This window comes from Mesoplodon bidens (assembly GCF_964165515.1).
Source record: "Mesoplodon bidens genome assembly, chromosome: 2".
NCBI classification, from domain to species: Eukaryota; Metazoa; Chordata; class Mammalia; order Artiodactyla; family Ziphiidae; genus Mesoplodon; species Mesoplodon bidens.
In genome coordinates, this window is record NC_138177.1 from 14280400 (window position 1) to 14299664 (window position 19265).

Below are 19265 nucleotides of genomic sequence, written 5' to 3' on the forward strand. Positions count from 1 at the left end.
TTGGAAAAATGGTAGGATTATTAGTTCAAAATCACTATATGCAATGGGAAATGTTGATGACAGGGAATGGCGTAGAAGAACAAAAATGGTTGGGATATACTAACTTAGACTATGATCCTATTGAATTTAATTGCCAAAATATCAAAAAACATATAAATATTTTGTCACTATTGAATTTAGTTAAGAAAAAGTAGCCACAATAGATTAAAAATATTTAAAATGTCTTCTAAAGTTTACAGATACATTTAAAGGATCTCAGATGTATTGAATAAAAGAAAAACCCTCAGTTTATGAGTGATTTGTCGTATGTGTTAAAGGAAAAAAAAAAGACCTCTTATATCAGTAATCTGCACTTTATATTTTCATTGCAGTAGAGATTTGGTGCACACTTTTCATTTTGAGAGCATTCTATTGATATGTGTTTTTAATATTGTTTATTGAGTAGTATGAAAAATATTTTTTGGATGATTTCTTTCAGGGATGATTTTATATGAAGCAAGACTGATTTGAAAAAGGGAATTTTTTTTTTAAGAGTGTTGTTTTGAACTTACCAGCTTATGGATCTAAATTGAGAAATGGTTTTAGATTTTGCTTTGTTTGTTTAAATATTATGTACATTTTTGGATAGGGGATTCCAAAGGAGTTGTATAACGATTATACCAAGTTATCCAGGTGTAACAGCATAATTTATGTTACTGCACAGCAGTGCTAAGGATTGTGACTTGCCAGACAGGGACACATGGTATTGCACAAAATTTCACTCATTGAGTAACTAATGTAAAAAAGATGATGCTGTTACATTTTCCATTCTTTGTTTTTCCTTTTGACCATGACTTTTCTTTGCTTTCACTGAGTGTTGATGATTTCAGAGCAATATGCCCATGCAGAGTGACAAAGGGAAAGAATTAAGGACATATTAGATTTTCTCATGTACAGTTAAATCATTCAACACAATGCCAATAAAAAGATTTCAGAAGGAAGGAAAATATTCAAATTATTTTAAGAGTATAATCATTTTAATAAATTGTTTTTCCACAGCTTTTTATATCAATAAATTTAATACCTTAAAAAAGGAAAGAATAGCACAGTGAAATATTTTTCACCTATATTCATTAATTTTCTACCTTGTTAGGTTTTACTTCTATATTTCTTTTTTCTTGCTCAGTTTACAACCTGTTACTTGTATTAATGAAGAGTATTTGTGTAGATTGCTTCCCTTTTGGAGCTTATATTACACTTTAGATCTTTAATCCATGTGGAATTTACTTTTTGTATATGGTGTTAGATTTAGGAATCTGTTTTATTTTCTTCCAAGTGGGTGGCTAATTATGTTCTGATTATTACATAAATCATCCTTTCTCATTGAATATGAAAGCCCCCTTTATCTTGCTTTATATTTATTTTTATATACTTGAATCTAATTTTAGACTTTTTTTTTCCATTGATGGACATTTAGGTTGTTTCCCTGTCTTGGTTATTGTAAACAATGCTGCTATGAACACGGGGGTGTAGATATCTTTTGAAACTAGTGTTTTCATTTCCTTTGAATATATTCCCAGAATTGGAATTGCTGGATCATAGGGTAGAGCTATACTTAATATTTTTGAGGAAACTCTATACTGTTTTCCATAGTGACTGTACCAGTTTACAATCCCACCAACAGTGCACAAGGGTTCCCTTTTCTCCACATCCACAGCAGCATTTGTTATCTTGTGTCTTTTTGATGATGGCCATTCTGACAGGTGTGAAGGGATATCTTACTGTGGTTTTAATTTGCATCTCCCTGATGACAAGTGATGCTGAGCATCTTTTTATGTACCTGTTGGCTGTTTGTATATCTTTGGAAAAATGTCTATTCAAGTCCTTTGCCCCATTTTTTAATTGGATTATTTGGTTTTTTGCTATTGAGTTGTATGAGTTCTTTATATATTTTGGATATTGACCCCCTTATCAGATATATGGTTTGCAAATATTTTTCCTATTCCATAGGCTATTTTTTCACTTTGTTGATAGTTTCTTTTTCTGTGCAGATGCTTTTTTCGTTTGATGTAGTCCTACTTGTTTATTTTTGATTTTGTTGCTTGTGCTTTAGGTGTCGTTTTCAAAAAAAAAATTATTACCAAGACACATATCAAGGAGCATTTTTCCTGTGTTTTCTTCTAGGAGTTTCATGGTTTTAGGTCTTACATTTAAGTCTTTAATCCATTTTGAGTTTATTTTTGTGAGTGGTGTAAGGTACAGGTCAAATTTCATTCTTTTACAGGTGAATATCCAATTTTCCTCGCACCATTAATTGAAGAGAAAATGCCTTTTCTCCATACACTATTCTTGGCTCCCTTGTCAAATACTAGATGACTATATATGCTTGGGTTTATTTCTGGGCTCTTGATTCTGTTTCATAGGCCTATTTGCTGATCATCTTAATTATTCCCTTCATTATCTGCTGAGAATTCAGAATAGGAGACTGAATATTTTTGTGTGTTGGGTTAGATGGAAGAGAAACAAGATAAAGCATTTTTATGTGTTAAAGAGAAAGACTTGCATATATGTTTAACTTCACAGTTTAACCTTTGAGAGGTAAAATCAACTGCCTTTCTAATCAACTTGGCAGTGAGGTGTTGGAAAGAAAACAGTGAAAGTTATATCGGGAAAGGTCCAGTAGAAAATAAGCAATGAGGGATTTTATGCTGATATACAGTGTGTTTTTTACAAAAAAAAAAAAAAGAACAACAACATAGGCAAACAAAATTGCTCTAACAAATGTAGCTCATCCATCTTGACAACAAAGAAAGAATCATTGTGTCCTTATATTTCTGCCTTCTTATGGTACCCTCTCCAAACCACAGTTGTGTTTTTAGTTGGAGGGTCTCCTAACTAATCTCCAAATCCCTCTATCTGGCTGGGGTCCATCTCTTGAAGGAAAATAGGGAAAGGGAAACCCTAATTCACAGAATCTGGTGTGACAAATCATTTCAGCCCTGAGCAGAAATTATGGATTTGGGAGTGGGAAAAGGAGTGGGGAGATGTGGGAAGGAGGGAGAGCTCTTCAAAATAAGATAACTCAGCTCTAGAGTTATGAGGTATCCCCTCACACTGGTCAGAATGCCCATCATCAAAAAATCTACAAACAGTAAACGCTGGAGAGGGTGTGGAGAAAAGGGAACCCTCTTGCACTGTTGGTGGGAATGTAAATTGATACAGCCACTATGGAGAACAGTATGGAAGTTCCCTAAAAAACTAAAAATAGAACTACCATATGACCCAGTAATCCCAACACTAGGCATATACCCTGAGAAAACCATAATTCAGAAGGACACATCTACCCCAATGTTCATTGCAGCACTATTTACAATAGCCAGGACATGGAAGCAACCTAAATGTCCAACAATAGATGAATGGATAAAGAAGATGCGGTACATATATACAATGGAATATTACTCAGCCGTAAAAAGGAACGAAATTAGGTCATTTGTAGAGATGTGGATCGACCTAGAGTCTGTCACACAGAGTGAAGTAAGCCAGAAAGAGAACAACAAATATTGTATATTAATGCATATATGTGGAATCTAGAAAAATGGTACAGATGAACCTATTTGTAGGGCAGGAATAGAGACGTAGAAGTAGAGAACGGACATGTGTACACAGGGGGAAGGGGAGGGTGGGATGAATTGGGAGATTTGGTTTTACATAAATACACTACCATGTGTAAAATAGATAGCTAGTGGGAACCTGCTGTATATAGCACAGGGTGCTCAGCTTGGTGCTCTGTGATGACCTAGATGGGTGGGATGGGGGGGCATGGGAGGGAGGTCCAAACGGGAGGGTATATAGGTATACATACAGCTGATTCACTTCATTGTACAGCAGAAACTAACACAACATTGTAAAGCAATTTTACTCCAATTAAAAAACAAATAATAACTCAGCTCTAGAGGTTCCTGATGAGAAAAGGTTGGGAAACGATCTAGTTCCATAAAAATTGCTTCTGAATATTGAGAAATGAATTGGACTTTTAAGTTATGATTTATTGGGGTATTATTTTATGCCAGGCATTACACCAAAGGCTCTTGTACACATGTTCTCGTTTAATTATTGCAACAACCTGTGGCATGGATCTCATCGTCCCCATTTTACTGGTGAGGAAATCGGTTTGGAGAAAAAAGTACCCCAGGTCATCCTGGGGAAAGAAGTGACAGGATTCTCAACTAAATCTTGAGTCTAAAGCCACTGCTCTTCACCACTGTGCCCACCATGCCTTTCTTTTAAATTACAGCCTTCCAACACATTGCTATTCTATTTGCATTTTAATTGCTCAAAAACATCTTACAATCAATATTACCTTGTTGCTCCATGTGATTGTATTGAGATCTGGGTGTCAGGAGCTGTTAATACCTCTCTCCATCCCAATGCTTCCCATGTCCCTGGCACACAGAAGATACCTAAGAATGCATCAGAATAAATGCTGTGTTCCTGGTCTCTGGTGTTAGTAACGTCAAACAATTTTGACAACATTATTAGTAATTCTTTGACTCAGTGGGACAGGCAGTGAGTGGGCTCAGTCTGAGAGCTACCCCTCCTCACCTTATGGTTTCTATTCCTAAGGGAGTGGAATGGGGTGGAAACATCTAACAAACAAATCAACTGAACAGCAAAGTTTCAGCTGCAGAGACTTAGGAGAAGAAAATAACATAGGTGACTTGTATTAGTTTCTTAACTGCTGTTCTAACAAATTACCACACATTTAGTTTCTTAAAACAACACAGTTATCATCACTCAGTTCTGGAGTTCAGAAGAGTTCAAACTAGATCTTGCTGGGCTAAAATCAAGGTATTGGCAGGGCTGGGTTCCTTTTGGAGGCTCCAGCAGAGAATTTGTTTCTTTGCCCTTTCCGGCTTCTAGAGGCCGTCTGTGTTCCTTGGATCACAGTTCCTTTTTCTGTCTTTAAAACCAGCAGCATAGCATCTTCAGATCTCTTCCCTAACTCCCACTGTCCTACCTCTGCTTATAAGGACGTTTATGATTACATTGGTTGCACCTGGATCATCCTTCCATCTCCTTAATTTAATCACAACTGCGAAACCCCTTTGCCATATAAGGTAACATATTCACTGGTTTCAACAGTTTGGATGAAGACATGTTTGGGGAGCCATTATTCTGCTTACTGCATTTGGTGAGGAGTGCCATAGTTCAGATGGATAGGACAGACATCAACTTGGAGGTGAATATTACTCTTCTAGTTTGGATTTTAATTAGCTTGTACAAGACACCTACTGAGACAGGTCTTTTTTTTTTTTTGGAGTATAGTTGATTTACAATGTTCTGTTAGTTTCAGGTGTATAGCAGAGTTGATTCAGTCATACACATACATATATCTATTCTTTTTCAGATTCTTTTCCCATTTAGGTCATCACAGAATACTGAGTAGAGTTCCCTATGCTTTACAGTAGGTCCTTGTTGATTATCTATTTTATATATAGTATTGAGTATATGTTAATCCTAAACTACTAATTTATCCCTCCCCTGCTGCATTTCCACTTTGGTAACCATGTTTGTTTTCAAAGTCTGTGAGTCTCTTTCTGTTTTGTAAATAAGTTCATTTGTATTATTACTATTTTTTTTTAGATTCCACATGTAAGTGATATCGTATGATACTTTCTCTGTCTGACTTCACTTAGTATGATAATTTGTAGGTATATCCATATTGCTACAAATGGCATTATTTCATTCTTTTTAATGGCTGAGTAATATTCCCTTGTATATAAGTACCACATCTTTACCCATTCCTCTGTCAGTGGACATTTAGGTTGCTTCCATGTCTTGGCTATTGTAAATAGTGCTGCAGTGAATGCTGTGGTGCATGTATCTTTTTGAATTATGGTTTTCTCCAGATATATGCCCAAGAGTGGGATTGCTGAATCATATGGTAGTTCTATTTTTCAGGTTTTTAAGGAACCTCCATACTGTTCTCCATAGTGGCTGTACCAGTTTACATTCCCACCAGGGGTGTAGGAGGGTTCCCTTTTCTCCATGCCCTCTCCAGCATTTATTGTTTGTAGACGTTTTGATGATGGCCATTCTAACTGGTGTGAGGGGATAACTCACTGTAGTTTTGATTTGCATTTCTCTGATAATTAGTGATGTTGAGCATCTTTTCATGTGCTTTTTGGCCATCTGTATGTCTTTGGAGAAATGTCTGTTTAGAACTTCTGCCGATTTTATGATTGGTTTTTTTTTTATATATATAGAGCTGCATGCTCTGTTTGTAAATTGTGGAGATTAATCCCTTGTCAGTCACTTTGTTTGCAAATATTTTCTCACATTCTGTGGGTTGTCTTTTCATTTTGATTATCATTTCCTTTGCTGTTCAAAAGCTTTTCAGTTTAATTAGGTCCCATTTGTTTATTTTTGTTTTTGTTTCCATTACTCTAGGAGATGGATCCAAAAAGATACTGCTACGATTTATATCAGAGTGTAGTGCCTTTGTTTTCTTCTAAGACTTTTATAGTATCTGCCCTTACATTTAGGTCTTTAATCCATTTTGAGTTTGTTTTTGTGTATGGTGTTAGAGAATGTTCTAATTTCATTCTTTTACAAGTAACTATCCAGTTTTCCCAGCACCACTTATTGAAGAGACTGTCTTTTCTCCATTGTGTATTCTTGCCTCCTTTGTCATAGGTTAGGTGACCATAGGTGTATGGGTTTATCTCTGGACTTTCTATCTGTTCCATTGATCTGTATTTCTGTTTTTGTGCCAGTACCATAAGGTTTTGATTACTGCAGCTTTGTAGTATAGTCTGAAGTCAGGAAGTCTGATTCCTCCAGCTCCATTTTTCTTTCTCAGGGTTGCTTTGGCTTTTCAGGGTCTTTTGTGTTTCCATACAAATTGTAAAATTTTTGTTCTAATTCTATGAAAAATGCCAGTGGAATTTTGATAGGGATTGCATTGAATCTGTAGATTGCTTTGGGTAGTATAGTCATTTTCACAATATTGATTCTTCCAATCCAAGAACATGGTATATCTCTCCATCTGTTTGTATTGTCTTTGATTTCTTTCATCCGTGTTTCATAGTTTTCTGAGTACTGGTCTTTTGCCTCTTTAGGTAGGTTTATTACTTTTGTTGCAATGACAAATGGGATTGTTTCTTTTTGTTGCAATGGTAAATGGGATTGTTTCCTTAATTTCTCTTTCTGATCTTTCATTGTTAGTATGTAGGAATGCAAGAGGTTTCTGTGCATTAATTTTGTATCCTGCTAATTTACTGAATTCATTGATGAGCTCTAGTAGTTTTCTGGTAGCATCTTTAGGATTTTCTATGTATAGTATCGTGTCATCTGCAAACAGTGATAGTTTTACTTCTTTTCCAATTTGGATTCCTTTTATTTCTTTTTCTTTTCTGATTGCCACGGCTAGGACTTCCAAAACTGTTGAATAAAAGTGGTGAAAGTGGACAACCTTGTCTTGTTCCTGATCTTAGAGGGAATGCTTTCAGCTTCTCACTGTTGGAGAATGATGTTAGCTGTGGGTTTGTCATATAGGGCCTTTATCATGTTGAGGTATGTTCTCTCTATGCCCACTTTCTGGAGAGTTTTTATCATAAATGGGTGTTGAATTTTGTCAAAAGCTTTTTCTGCATTTGTTGAGGTGATCATATGGTTTTTAGTCTTCAGTTTGTTAATGTGGTGTATTACACTGATTGATTTGCAGATATTGAAGAATCCTTGCATCCCTGTGATAAATCCCACTTACTTATGGTGTATGATCCTTTTAATGTATTGTTGGATTTGGTTTGCTAGTATTGTGTTGAGGATTTTTGTGTCTATGTTCTTCAGTGATACTGGCCTGTAATGTTCTTTATTTGTTGTATCTTTGTCTGGTTTTGGTATCAAGGTGATGGTTGCCTCATAGAACGAGTTTGGGAGTGTTCCTTCCTCTGCAATTTTTTGGAATAGTTTCAGAAGGCTAGGTGTTAACTCTTCTCTAAATTTTGATAGAATTCACCTGTGAAGCCATCTGGTTCTGGATTTTCGTTGGAAGTTTTTTAATCACAGTTCCAATTTCAGTATTTGTGATTGGTCTGTCCTTATTTTTTGCTTCGTCCTGGCTCAGTCTTGGAAGGTTGTACCTTTCTAAGAATTTGTCCATTTCTTCTAGGTTGTCCATTTTATTGGCATGTAGTTGCTTATAGTAGTCTCGTGTGATCCTCTGTATTTCTGTGATGTAAGTTGTAACTTCTTTTTCATTTCTAATTTTATTGATTTGAGCCCTTTTTTTTTTCTTGATGAGTCTGGCTAAAGGTTTATCAGTTTTGTTTATCTTTTCAGAGAACTAGCTTTTAGTTTCATTGATCTTTGCTGTTGTTTTCTTTGGCTCTATTTCATTTATTTGTGCTCTGATCTTTATGATTTCTTTCCTTCTACTAACTTTGGGTTTTGTTTGTTCTTCTTTCTCATATTACTTTAGGTGTAAGGTTAAGTTGTTTATTTGAGATTTTTCTTGTTTCCTGAGGTAAGATGTATTGCTATAAACTTCCCTCTTAACTGCTTTTGCTGTATCCCGTAGGTTTTGGATTGTCATGGTTTCATTGTCATTTGTCTCTAGGTATTTTTTTGATTTCCTCCTTGATTTCTTCAGTGATCCATTGGTTGTTTAGTAGCATATTGTTTAGCCTCCACATCCACATGTTTGCGGGGTTTTTTACAGTTTTGTTCTTATAATTGATTTCTAACCTTATAGCATGGTCAGAAAAAGATGCTTGATATGATTTCAGTTTTCTTAAATTTACTGAGGCTTGCTTTGTCACCCAGCATGTGATCTGCCCTGGAGAATGTTCCATGTGTACTTGAGAAGAATATGTATTCTGCTGCTTTTGGATGGCGTGTTCCATAAATATCAATTAAGTCCATGTGTTCTAATGTGTCATTTAAGGCCTGTGTTTCCTTATTGATTTTCTGTCTGGATGATCTGTCCGTTGATGTAAGTGGGGTGTTAAAGTCCCCACTATTATTGTGTTACTGTCGATTTCTCCTTTCATGGGTGTTAACATCTGCCTTATATATTGAGGAACTCCTATGTTGGGTGCATATGTATTTACAATTGTTATATCTTCTTGGATTGATCCCTTGATCATTTTGTAGAGTTCTTCTTTGACACTTGTAACAGTCTTCATTTTAAACTCTATTTTGTGTGATACGAGTATTACTACTCCAGCTTTCTTTTGATGTGCATTTGCATGGAATACCTTTTTCTGTTCCCTCAGTTTCAGTCTGAATGTGTTCCTAGATCTGAGGTGGGTCTCTTGTTGACAGGATGTATATGGGTTTTGTTTTGTATCCATTCAGCCAGTCTGTGTCTTTTGTTTGGAGCATTTAATCCATTTACATCTAAGGTAATTATTGGTATGTATGTTCTTATTGCCATTTTAGACACTTAGGTTCTTTGACATATATATCTGTTGTCATACAGTTTGCAGTTCAGTATGCTTATAGTAAGTTTCAAAATCTTGTAAGGCATGTCCCCTCCACTCTGTTTCTTTGAGATCTTAATGTGGAAGATAACCATATTCTTTGCATAGCTTTTCCAATTTCAGAGCATTGGTTCACTAGGCAGCAGTAAGGAGATGGAATGCTATAATATCAGAGCTTGTTCTGTCTTGTTTTACTTCTGTGAAATTTCGTATTACATGTATGGAAAATTATAGAGCAAATATTGCTTTTTCTTTGTACTTAATTTTAACTTAAAAATAGAAGTAAATTCACATATCTTATTGAGTTAAATTATGTAATTGTTATAATCCCTCTCAAATATGCTGTCCTGATTGTTTTACTCTTTTTTGGCATCTCTTTATTTTATAATCCCCTAATTTTTCTAGAGAAAAATTATTTAGAAGTACACTCTTTGTAAAAGATTAGATCGTATTTTTATAAAGGTTAGATCGTATTTAGTTTTATTATTTATATTCCTCAATTAATGATCACAAGATTACATCATTCACCTCATTAAATAGGTACAGCATCTCTTTCTTGAACAGTGTATGAGCCTAGTATATGTCTGCATCCACATAGCAGCATATTATCATTATGCTTGAAGTGCTGGCAATTCTTGCTTTGTGTCCAGTCTGACAGTTCCTGAGAGCCATCTCTATTTCATTTCTCAATGTTTGTCAGTATTTAGAGGTTATTAGATAATTATTTCCATTTGTGTATTTCAACACATTAATCCCATCTGGTGGCTGAAGTGGGTAATTACAGACCATCCATTGCCTAGGAAAAAATAATACATATTTCTGTGTATTGCTTTTAAGTTTAAGGAAATCATTAGTTGTTGAAATTAATAAGAAGGTTGAATTGCATATTTTTGTGAATTATAGTTGTATTACTTTATTGTAATTTTTAAACAAATGAAGCTAAAGTGATTTTATTTAGGTTGTTAGGTGATCATCATTTATGAATACTAAAGTTTGATTTTTGTGGTGAATATGTCATTGTAGTATATAAAGGAGCACTTATTTTCTTCACATTTATTTGTTCTCTTTAGGTAAGGCAAAGAGAATCTTTACAGTTTTGTTTGTATCACTTGTTTGGTATAACTTTAAAAAATAGATACTCCATAGTTAAAGTTCAGGTCATTTATTGTCATGATTGCTTAACTGTAGGTTTTAAGTGTATGAAAACTTACTGTATAATCACAGAGAATACACGTCCGAAAGACTTAAATTCAGTTAGAACAGAAAAAATTATTAAAAATTTACAGGTGTGTTTATCAGAAGTTAAATATTAAAGCATTTTTATTCAGTCAGCTGTAAATGTGAATCATGATAATAAGTCTTTACATATGGGGAATGAATAGTCTCATGAGACTTTTTTCATTTAGAATAAAACCTTTAAAATCCAGTCCTCAGAGAATGGTTTCCAAAGCCCCACATTTTATTCACTTGATTGTGCCAAGATGTTGGAGTATATATCGTATACCAGATCACTCCATTATCTTAGTTTCCATGAATAGACTATCATCTGAAGTTTCAAAAAAAATGATTGGTTGAGCGTCAGTTAATAAGAGTAACTGAATAACCGATCAGTAACTGAAAGGGATAATAATTAGTCTGAACCTCTGATTTTTGTTGACTATTTCTATCCATAGATAATCACAGTTCCAAATTTTTGTGTAGAAAAGTGAAAGGTACTACCTTTTTTTTTTTTTAAAGTTACTAAAGTTTTTACAATTTGAAGAACTTGGCTAAATTATTCTTTGGAGAAGTATAGAACTCTAGGCTCCTTTTAAGTCGTTTGTATGTTCTATGTATGTAAATATAAGGTACCTCAGGAGTTATCTGGCTTTGTAGAGGATATAGATCAACAGAATTTTATATTTAATGAATATAAAGGTAGATAAATAGCTGTGATTCAGTTTATTTTGGAACATTCATTTGTGGGGTTTTTTTTGCATAAGTGCTGCTGAGTCTCACTTATGTGTCTGTTCTTACTTAACAGAATCAAAGAATCTTCAGGATGGCAACAAGTGTTTACAAGCCCATATTTGGATTGGACTATTGAACGAGTAGCTCTAAATGCAAAAGTGGTTGGAGGTCCACATGGAGACAAAGACAAAATGGTCGCCGTTGCCTCAGAGAGTAGCATCATTTTATGGAGTGTCCAAGATGGAGGAAGTGGAAGTGAAATCGGTAGGAAAAATCTTGTGTACGCTGTTACATATAATATTCTGAAGTTTAAGAGGGATTGCCCGTAAATATCAAAACTAGTTTTTGGACTAGTTATTAGTTAGCTAGAGCTGCTGCATCTTATTTTCGGGGTCCAGTAATATACAGGGCTGCTCATTGTGAGAGGAATGATCTGGTAAGGAGGGAAAAGAACTGAAACCGGACTGCTCTAGAAGAATGTGCTTTTCCTGAATCCTGTTTAGTGGTGGCTGCTTTCTCTCCACCTCTTTCATACCACTGGGCCTGAGGATTGGGTGAATAACTTTGTTGTTCCTCCTCATTTGTTGCTTCTAGGCCAGAAAGTCTCAAGCTTTTAAATCTCTTCTAAATTTCACGTGACATTCTAGTTCAGGACCATTAAGAGTTTTTGTTTGTATAGGTTTTATCTAATGATATTTACCATAATAGCAGTTAAAACTGAAATTTTAATAACTGCTTATTAATTTTAAAAATAACATAAATAAGCCCATTGCATGGTAACATGAATAACATTTTTAATGAAGAATAACTATATTTCCAAAAATTTTTGTGGGAAGAGTAGCAATGGTTTACAATTTTGTAAACCTCTTTAATGTTTTATTGAATTCTGATACCTATTTCTGCTTTCAGTCTGCTACGTTTTGTTACTCTGGTTGAACTACATGAAGAGAATTTGGCTTCACACAGATACACAGTTGAAAAAAACATATTTTTATATAGTCTTTTCAGATAATTGTGGATAGTGTTTGCTTCTATCCCAAAATTTTGAAATGATATCGGTGAACTCTGTTCATACAGATCATACTCTGTTAAATTAAAATCCATCAATCTGTTTTGTACTTTGAATGGATCTTTTGTCCTTACATAATTTTATAACATGATGCATTGGTCATTTGGAAAGTGTTGGTTTATTCTGAGTCATGTAGATCTTCCAAGTGTTGATACCTTTCACTGTACAATAGAGTAAAAAAAAAAAAATCACATTTATTACTATAACCACTGATCACATCTCTGAACTCTGTTGTGTTAGGAAGTTGTCATGCTCACTGTGGCAGATAAACGTTTTCCAGAATTCTGATATTCACTTGAAACACTGAGTTTGTATCATTAAAGTAACAGATCCACTTTTCTCGCTTTTAGGAAAGTCTACCAAATAACCAAATCTGAATTACCATAGTTTGTTAGTCGTGCTTTCACATGAAAATGGTACGCTGTGAGGAGAGCAGCTGGTTTCCTTTCAGCTCCAGCAATTGGGGAGATGCTTCTCCTTGACACAGTCATGGTACTTAGTCACACAGAGTATTCAGAAGACATACACTCAAAATTGGCACTCAGTCAATACATATTCTTACACAGATTGCTTCATCCAGGAAATTCTTAAGTTAAACTGGCCTTTTTTCTTTCATTGAAAGTGTGCGGCAGAGAAGAATTTAATCACTACCAGTACAGTTTACTGCCACTGCTTTGATTCATGCTAAGGTGCTTGCTCTTTTTACCCAACATTGCTTTGCACCATTAGTGCAAAGATCAACAGTAACGTTCTAGGATAAAGTGTGATATTCATAAGTTTTCAAGACTTTGAATATTTCAACACCATGTGTGTTTGTGGCCAGATACTCAGGTAAAAGATCTCTGATGACTGTCTGGTACTGATACTGGATGAACAGAAACAAAACACCAGGTCCAGCCACATCTGTGTATTCATTTTTGTAAAACAAAAATGCAATTTTGCAGACAACCTACTGTCTGCACCAGTCTTTTTTTTTTTTTTTTTTTTTTTTTTTTTTTTTTTTTTTTTTTTTTGCTGTATGCGGGCCTCTCACTGTTGTGGCCTCTCCCGTTGCGGAGCACAGGCTCTGGACGCGCAGGCTCAACGGCCATGGCTCACGGGCCCAACCGCTCCATGGCATGTGGGATCCTCCCGAACCGGGGCACGAACCCGTGTCCCCTGCACCGGCAGGCAGACTCTCAACCGCTGCGCCACCAGGGAAGCCCTGCACCAGTCTTTAATTCGAGGACTTACTGTGTCATTGAAAAGTGCCAGTGTTGTGGTTTCTTTTACTGACATTTCATCTAGCAGGCATTCACCATCGCCATCTGTCCTAGCTTTCTTAGTCTCCCAGTGATTGTGTGCCCTCCTCTAGTCAGTGCAATGCCATATCTTACACTGTAGGATGATTAGTGGCTTTTTCATTTCTAGTTTGAAAATCTGTAACAATTTGTGGCTTTTAAAACACTTTTTCCATCTTCACTTAAAATATTTCTTTGAACTCTGAGTATTTGGTCTCAAGGAACCCACAGCTGGCTTTATAATACTGTTCAAAATTGTTCTGTAGCATAGGCACAATAAGGCAAGTTATTAATATCTGTAAAGTTGAGGGAAAGATTACTTTTGTTATTTAAAATTTTTATATACAGTTTTGCTCAGTTTGTTTAGAGTCCTCCCTTCCTTGAATCAAAGAACTCTACTATGTCATATGTATCTTTCCCAGCACTGTTAGATTTAGATGGTGCAGCTATGGATTGAAAGGCAATTTAAGTACAAGAAAAATACATTAAAAATAATTTATTTTAGAATAAAATATTTTAAGCAGTTTTAGGTAAAATTTAAAAATTAAGAAAGGTTTTCAGAACATTTTAAAAACTAATATTGCAAAACAACAAAGTGTACTTCTTGTGTTTCTTTGTAGGCACAAGGAAAACTTGTATTTTAAAATAATTATAGCACATGTAACTGAAGACAACTAATAAAAGCATAGTGGAAGTATTTAGGCCAAACTAAGTTAGTCTTGGGAAACTTAGTTATACCCTAGCCTACCATCATAAACCATTCTAGAGAATATAAGAACACATATGCAGATGCCATTGTCTAAATGGTGACCTCATCACATGTCATGTAGCCTCTGGAAAACTCCTCTGTACATTCTTGAGATAATGAGAGTTTGTTTAAAAAAAAAGGCAAGTAGTGCTTTAATATCACCATGAAAATAGTCTTGACTTCAGACTTCCAGAGGGTTCTCAGAGACCAAGGATTCCTAGACCATACTTAAAGAGAATCATTGTTCTAGACCATTTTCCTTCCCTTCTCTCCCAGCTACTCCCCCAATCCCCACGCCTGCCCACATTTCGAATCTCATGCCATCCGAATTTACGCTTGATGGAGTCCTCAGCTTCCCTCTAGATTACTATCCTTCATGCCTTTGAAATGACTAACTCTGATTTTCCAACTCAAAAATTCTTTAGCTCCACTGGGAACTTCCCTCATTACTTCCCTTTTTTTTTTTTTTTTTTTTTTTTTTTTTTTTTTTTTTGCTGTACGCGGGCCTCTCACTGCTGTGGCCTCTCCCGTTGCGGAGCACAGGCTCCGGACACACAGGCTCCGCGGCCATGGCTCGCGGGCCCAGCCGCTGCGCGGCATGTGGGATCTTCCGGGATAGGGGCACGAACCCGTGTCCCCTGCATCGGCAGGCGGACTCTCAACCACTGCGCCACCAGGGAAGCCCTACTTCCCTTTTTATAGACTTGGATTCCATCATTATAATCACTCTAGCATAGAGCCTCAGTTTTCTTGTATCTTTCCCTTTGCCTTACCTACCTGGAGAAACCACATCCCTGGCCAAATCGACCATTCCCCCTGAATATTAAAGGTGGTGAGGAAAAAGAAATGCATATGCACACAAAACAATAGTCTCAGTCCGTGACCTCTACTCTCAGGTGGGCCTTTGAAGGCTACCCAGAAATCCCACTACATTACCCTTGTCAGCTCTGCCACTCTCCTAGATGACTGTTTCATACCTTCTTCTTTTTCCTTAAACTTCCAACATCTTCTGCCATTCTCATTGAGAGAATAGAGAAAACCAGGAGAGACTTCTCCTAAATTCCTTCAATCACATCTGCCCATCTACGTGTATCTGTGCTCATATAATCTATTATCACATTTATTACTGTGGTTAAATTGTCTCTGATCTTATCTAAGGCCAACTCCTTATATCCAGCTGTGTACTATGTTCTATTTCCTTCTACCTACTGGAGACATTGCCCTAGAAGTTATTCCACTCTGTTGGATCATTTCCATCATCATACAGCTGTGCTTTAATTCCGCCTTAAAATCAGCAGCAAAAACTACCCTATGGTTTTTTCCAGTTTTTACTTCATTTTTCTGTTCCTCTTAAAGCAAGAGAGAGTAGTTATCTGATCTTGTTTCTATATCCTCCTCTTCTCTTTAGAAGTTGCTCTAATTGTGCCCCCAACCACTCTATAAAACTATTCCTCTTAGTGGGACCTATGATCTGTACTCTGCTATATCCTAGGATCAATTTATAGTCTTCATCTGGTTAGAACTGTCATTTGATAATATTTGATACAGTTGATTACTCTTTTCCTATTGAAGACTTTCTTTCTTTGGCTTCTAGGACACCTTATTGTCTTGACTTTTATTATAGCTCTTTGTTTCTTCTCAGTTCCTTTTGATAGTTCTTCCTTATTTGCCTAATTTCAAAATCTTGGCATGCCCCAGGGCTCAGTCCTTGGACTTCATTCCTCTATATCTGTGTCTGGTCCTCAAGATCATTCCCAGGTTCAGTGATTTGCTAGGAGGACTTAGAGGACTCAGCACATAGAGGTACTTAGAGCTATGGTTTATTACAGTGAAAGCATGCAAAGCAAAATTGACAAGAGAAAAGACACATGGGGTGAAGTTCAGTGGAAACCAGGTACAAGCTTTCAAGAGTTCCCTTCCAGTGGTATCTCACAGGGCATGCTTAATCCTCCAGCAGTGAATTGTGACAAAGTTGTGAGACGTCTACCGGGGAAGAAGCTCACTAGAGACTTCTTACCCAAGGTTATTTCTAGAGGCTAGTCACTTAAGTACCCTCTGCCTAGCCTGTATCAAGATTCCAGATTCCCAAAAGAAACAGATGTTGAGCATAAACGCCATTGTTTACACAGCAGTTTAGGCTTTTTGTCAGCATAGATTAGATTTCTTTTGTCTAGAATTTCATGAGTGGAGTTATGTAGTTAGTATGTGTTCTTTTGTCTCTGGCTTCTTTCATTCTACATAATGCTTTTGAATTCATCCATGGTGTTGAGTGTATCAGTGGTTCATCCCTTTTTATTGTTGAGTGGTATTCCATTGAATTAATATTCCAGAGTTTATTTATCCTTTCATCTGTTGGTAGACATTTGGTTTATTTCCAGTTTGCAGATATTAGGAATAAAGCTGCTATGAAGGTAGCAGTCTTTCTTTGGACATTTTTTTTTTAACATCCTTATTGGAGTATAATTGCTTTACAATGGTGTGTTAGTTTCTGCTTTATAACAAAGTGAATCAGCTATACATACATATATCCCCATATCTCCTCCCTGTTGTGTCTCCCTCCCTCCCACCCTCCCTATCCCACCCCTCTAGGTGGTCACAAAGCGCCGAGCTGATCTCCCTGTGCTATGCGGCTGCTTCCCACTAGCTATCTGTTTTACACTTGGTAGTGTATATATGTCCATGCCACTCTCTCATTTCGTCCCAGCTTACCCTTCCCCCTCCCCAGGTCCTCAAGTCCATTCTCTACGTCTGCGTCTTTGGACATTTCTTAAGTGTCTAGGAGTGGAATTTCTGGGACCTGTGAAAAGTGTATGGTTTATGTTATGAGAAAATGCACCACTGTCTTCCAAGTGGTTATTACCATTTTACATTTCTGCCAGCAACGTGTGAGAGTTCTGGTTGCTCTGCACCCTTACCAACACTTTTTTTTGTCAGTCTTAATTTGAGCCATTCTAGTGGGTGTGCAGTGATTTTAATGTTGGTTTTAATTGCATTTCCCTAACTACTAATGATATTGAGCATCTTTTCATGTCCTTATTGACCATTTGTACTGTGTTTTTGAGACGTGTCTTAAAATCATTGCCCTCTTTTTATGAGATTGTCATCCTATTATTGATTTGTAATAGGTCTGTACATAGATTAGTGGCTTGCAACGAGGGATGATGTCCTCCAGGGGACCTGTGGAAATGTCTGGAGAATTTTTGGTTGACCCCATTGAGGGAGGACTCTTCTCTCTTTCTCTCCAACTCCCCCCACCTCACTCCCTCTCCCTAACATCCCTCCCTCATTCCCTCTTCTCTCTTCCTCTTTTTGAAATTCAGTTACATTTTAGGCCACTTCATATTGGCCTAGAAGGCACTGAAGCGCTATTTTTTTTTTTTCCAATTTCTTTTCTCCCCCTTCGTCAGTTTAGATCAATATCTTTACTGTCTTTTGCCCTTTTGCTGCGGTATTCATTTAATCTGCAGTTAAGCCTATCTAGTAAGTTTTTTATTTGAGATGCTGGACTTTTCAGCTCTAAGATTGCCTTTTTTGATTCTGCTTTAGTTTGTTTCTCAGCTGAGATTTCTTGTCTATTCACTCATTATGTCTTATTTTTTGCTAAATGCAACATATTCATTATAGCTGTTTTATTAGTTTTTGTCTGCTAATTCCACTGTCTGCACCATCTCATTTATTTTGAGTTACATTTTCCTGCTTCACATGTCTAGGAAGTTGTGATTATATGTTGGGCTTGTGCATGATACATTATGTAGGGAGTATGAATTATTATTATTATTATGTAGGGAGTAACAGTGCTGTCTTCTTTTAAAAGATGTGAGTTTTGCTCTGGCAGGCAATTAAATTACCAGAGGATCTTTACCCTGCTAGGCTTGCTTTTTTTGCTTTGTTAAGGATAGGTAGCCTTTTTCACCTTTATATTGTATTTTAGGGCATGGCTCCTACTCAGGGTGTGGTGTTATCTTTTTGGAGTCTTAACGGAATGCCTGAAGAGTGAGTCTTACTGAGCTGGAACTATTGAATCCACCCACAAATGACCTCTGCTGTTTCCACTTAGCTCCCAGGCCTACAGCAGCCTCTCTCTCTCTCTTTTTTTTTTTTTTGCAGTGCTCGGGCCTCGGAGCACAGGCTCCGGACGCGCAGGCTCAGCGGCCATGGCTCACGGGCCCAGCCGCTCCGCGGCATGTGGGATCTTCCCAGACCGGGGCACGAACCCATGTCCCCTGCATCGGCAGGCGGACTCTCAACCACTGCGCCACCAGCGAAGCCCCAGCCTCTCTCTTTTATTCCTCGGGAATTCTCACCCAGCCCAGGTGCAGCCTGGTCTCAGCCAAGGCATAGGAAAACCCCTATACAAATTCTGCGCCATCTCTACTCCCACACTGGTGCATTTCGCTTCTTTTCTTTCTTGTTCATAAATTCTAGCTGCCTCAACAGCTCTAGAGTCTGACCTCAGCTTTCTCAGTTGAGAGAAACCCTCACTTGATTTTCCCTTGGGTTTCACCTTGCTGTGGTCAGGAGCGCTTATACAGAAAGCCAGTGGCCGTGGGGCTTGTCTTGTGTGTTTACTGTGCTTCAGGTCTTCTGCTCCCTGTTGTCCGGTGCCTAAAAACAGTTGCCCTATGTATTTTGGCAGGTTTTTTTACGGTGAGGAATAGTCTGATGCCATTTACTCCATCATGACTGGCAGTGAAAGTCCCCCCTAAAACTTTAGGGAAAAAAAAATACTTTAAAAATTTTGAAATTATAATATA

At 36.9% G+C, this 19265-nt stretch overlaps 1 protein-coding gene across 2 annotated transcripts in view; it reads left to right on the forward strand.

The window, feature by feature from the left end:
- The window catches only part of KCTD3 (potassium channel tetramerization domain containing 3), a 71881-nt gene that overhangs the window by 14657 nt on the left and 37959 nt on the right, over nt 1-19265 (forward strand). For both annotated transcript variants that reach the window (XM_081216039.1, XM_081216040.1), the window contains exon 9: nt 11488-11678. In XM_081216039.1, coding sequence (XP_081072165.1) covers nt 11488-11678 — 191 coding nt within the window. The remainder of the gene's footprint in view (nt 1-11487; nt 11679-19265) is intronic.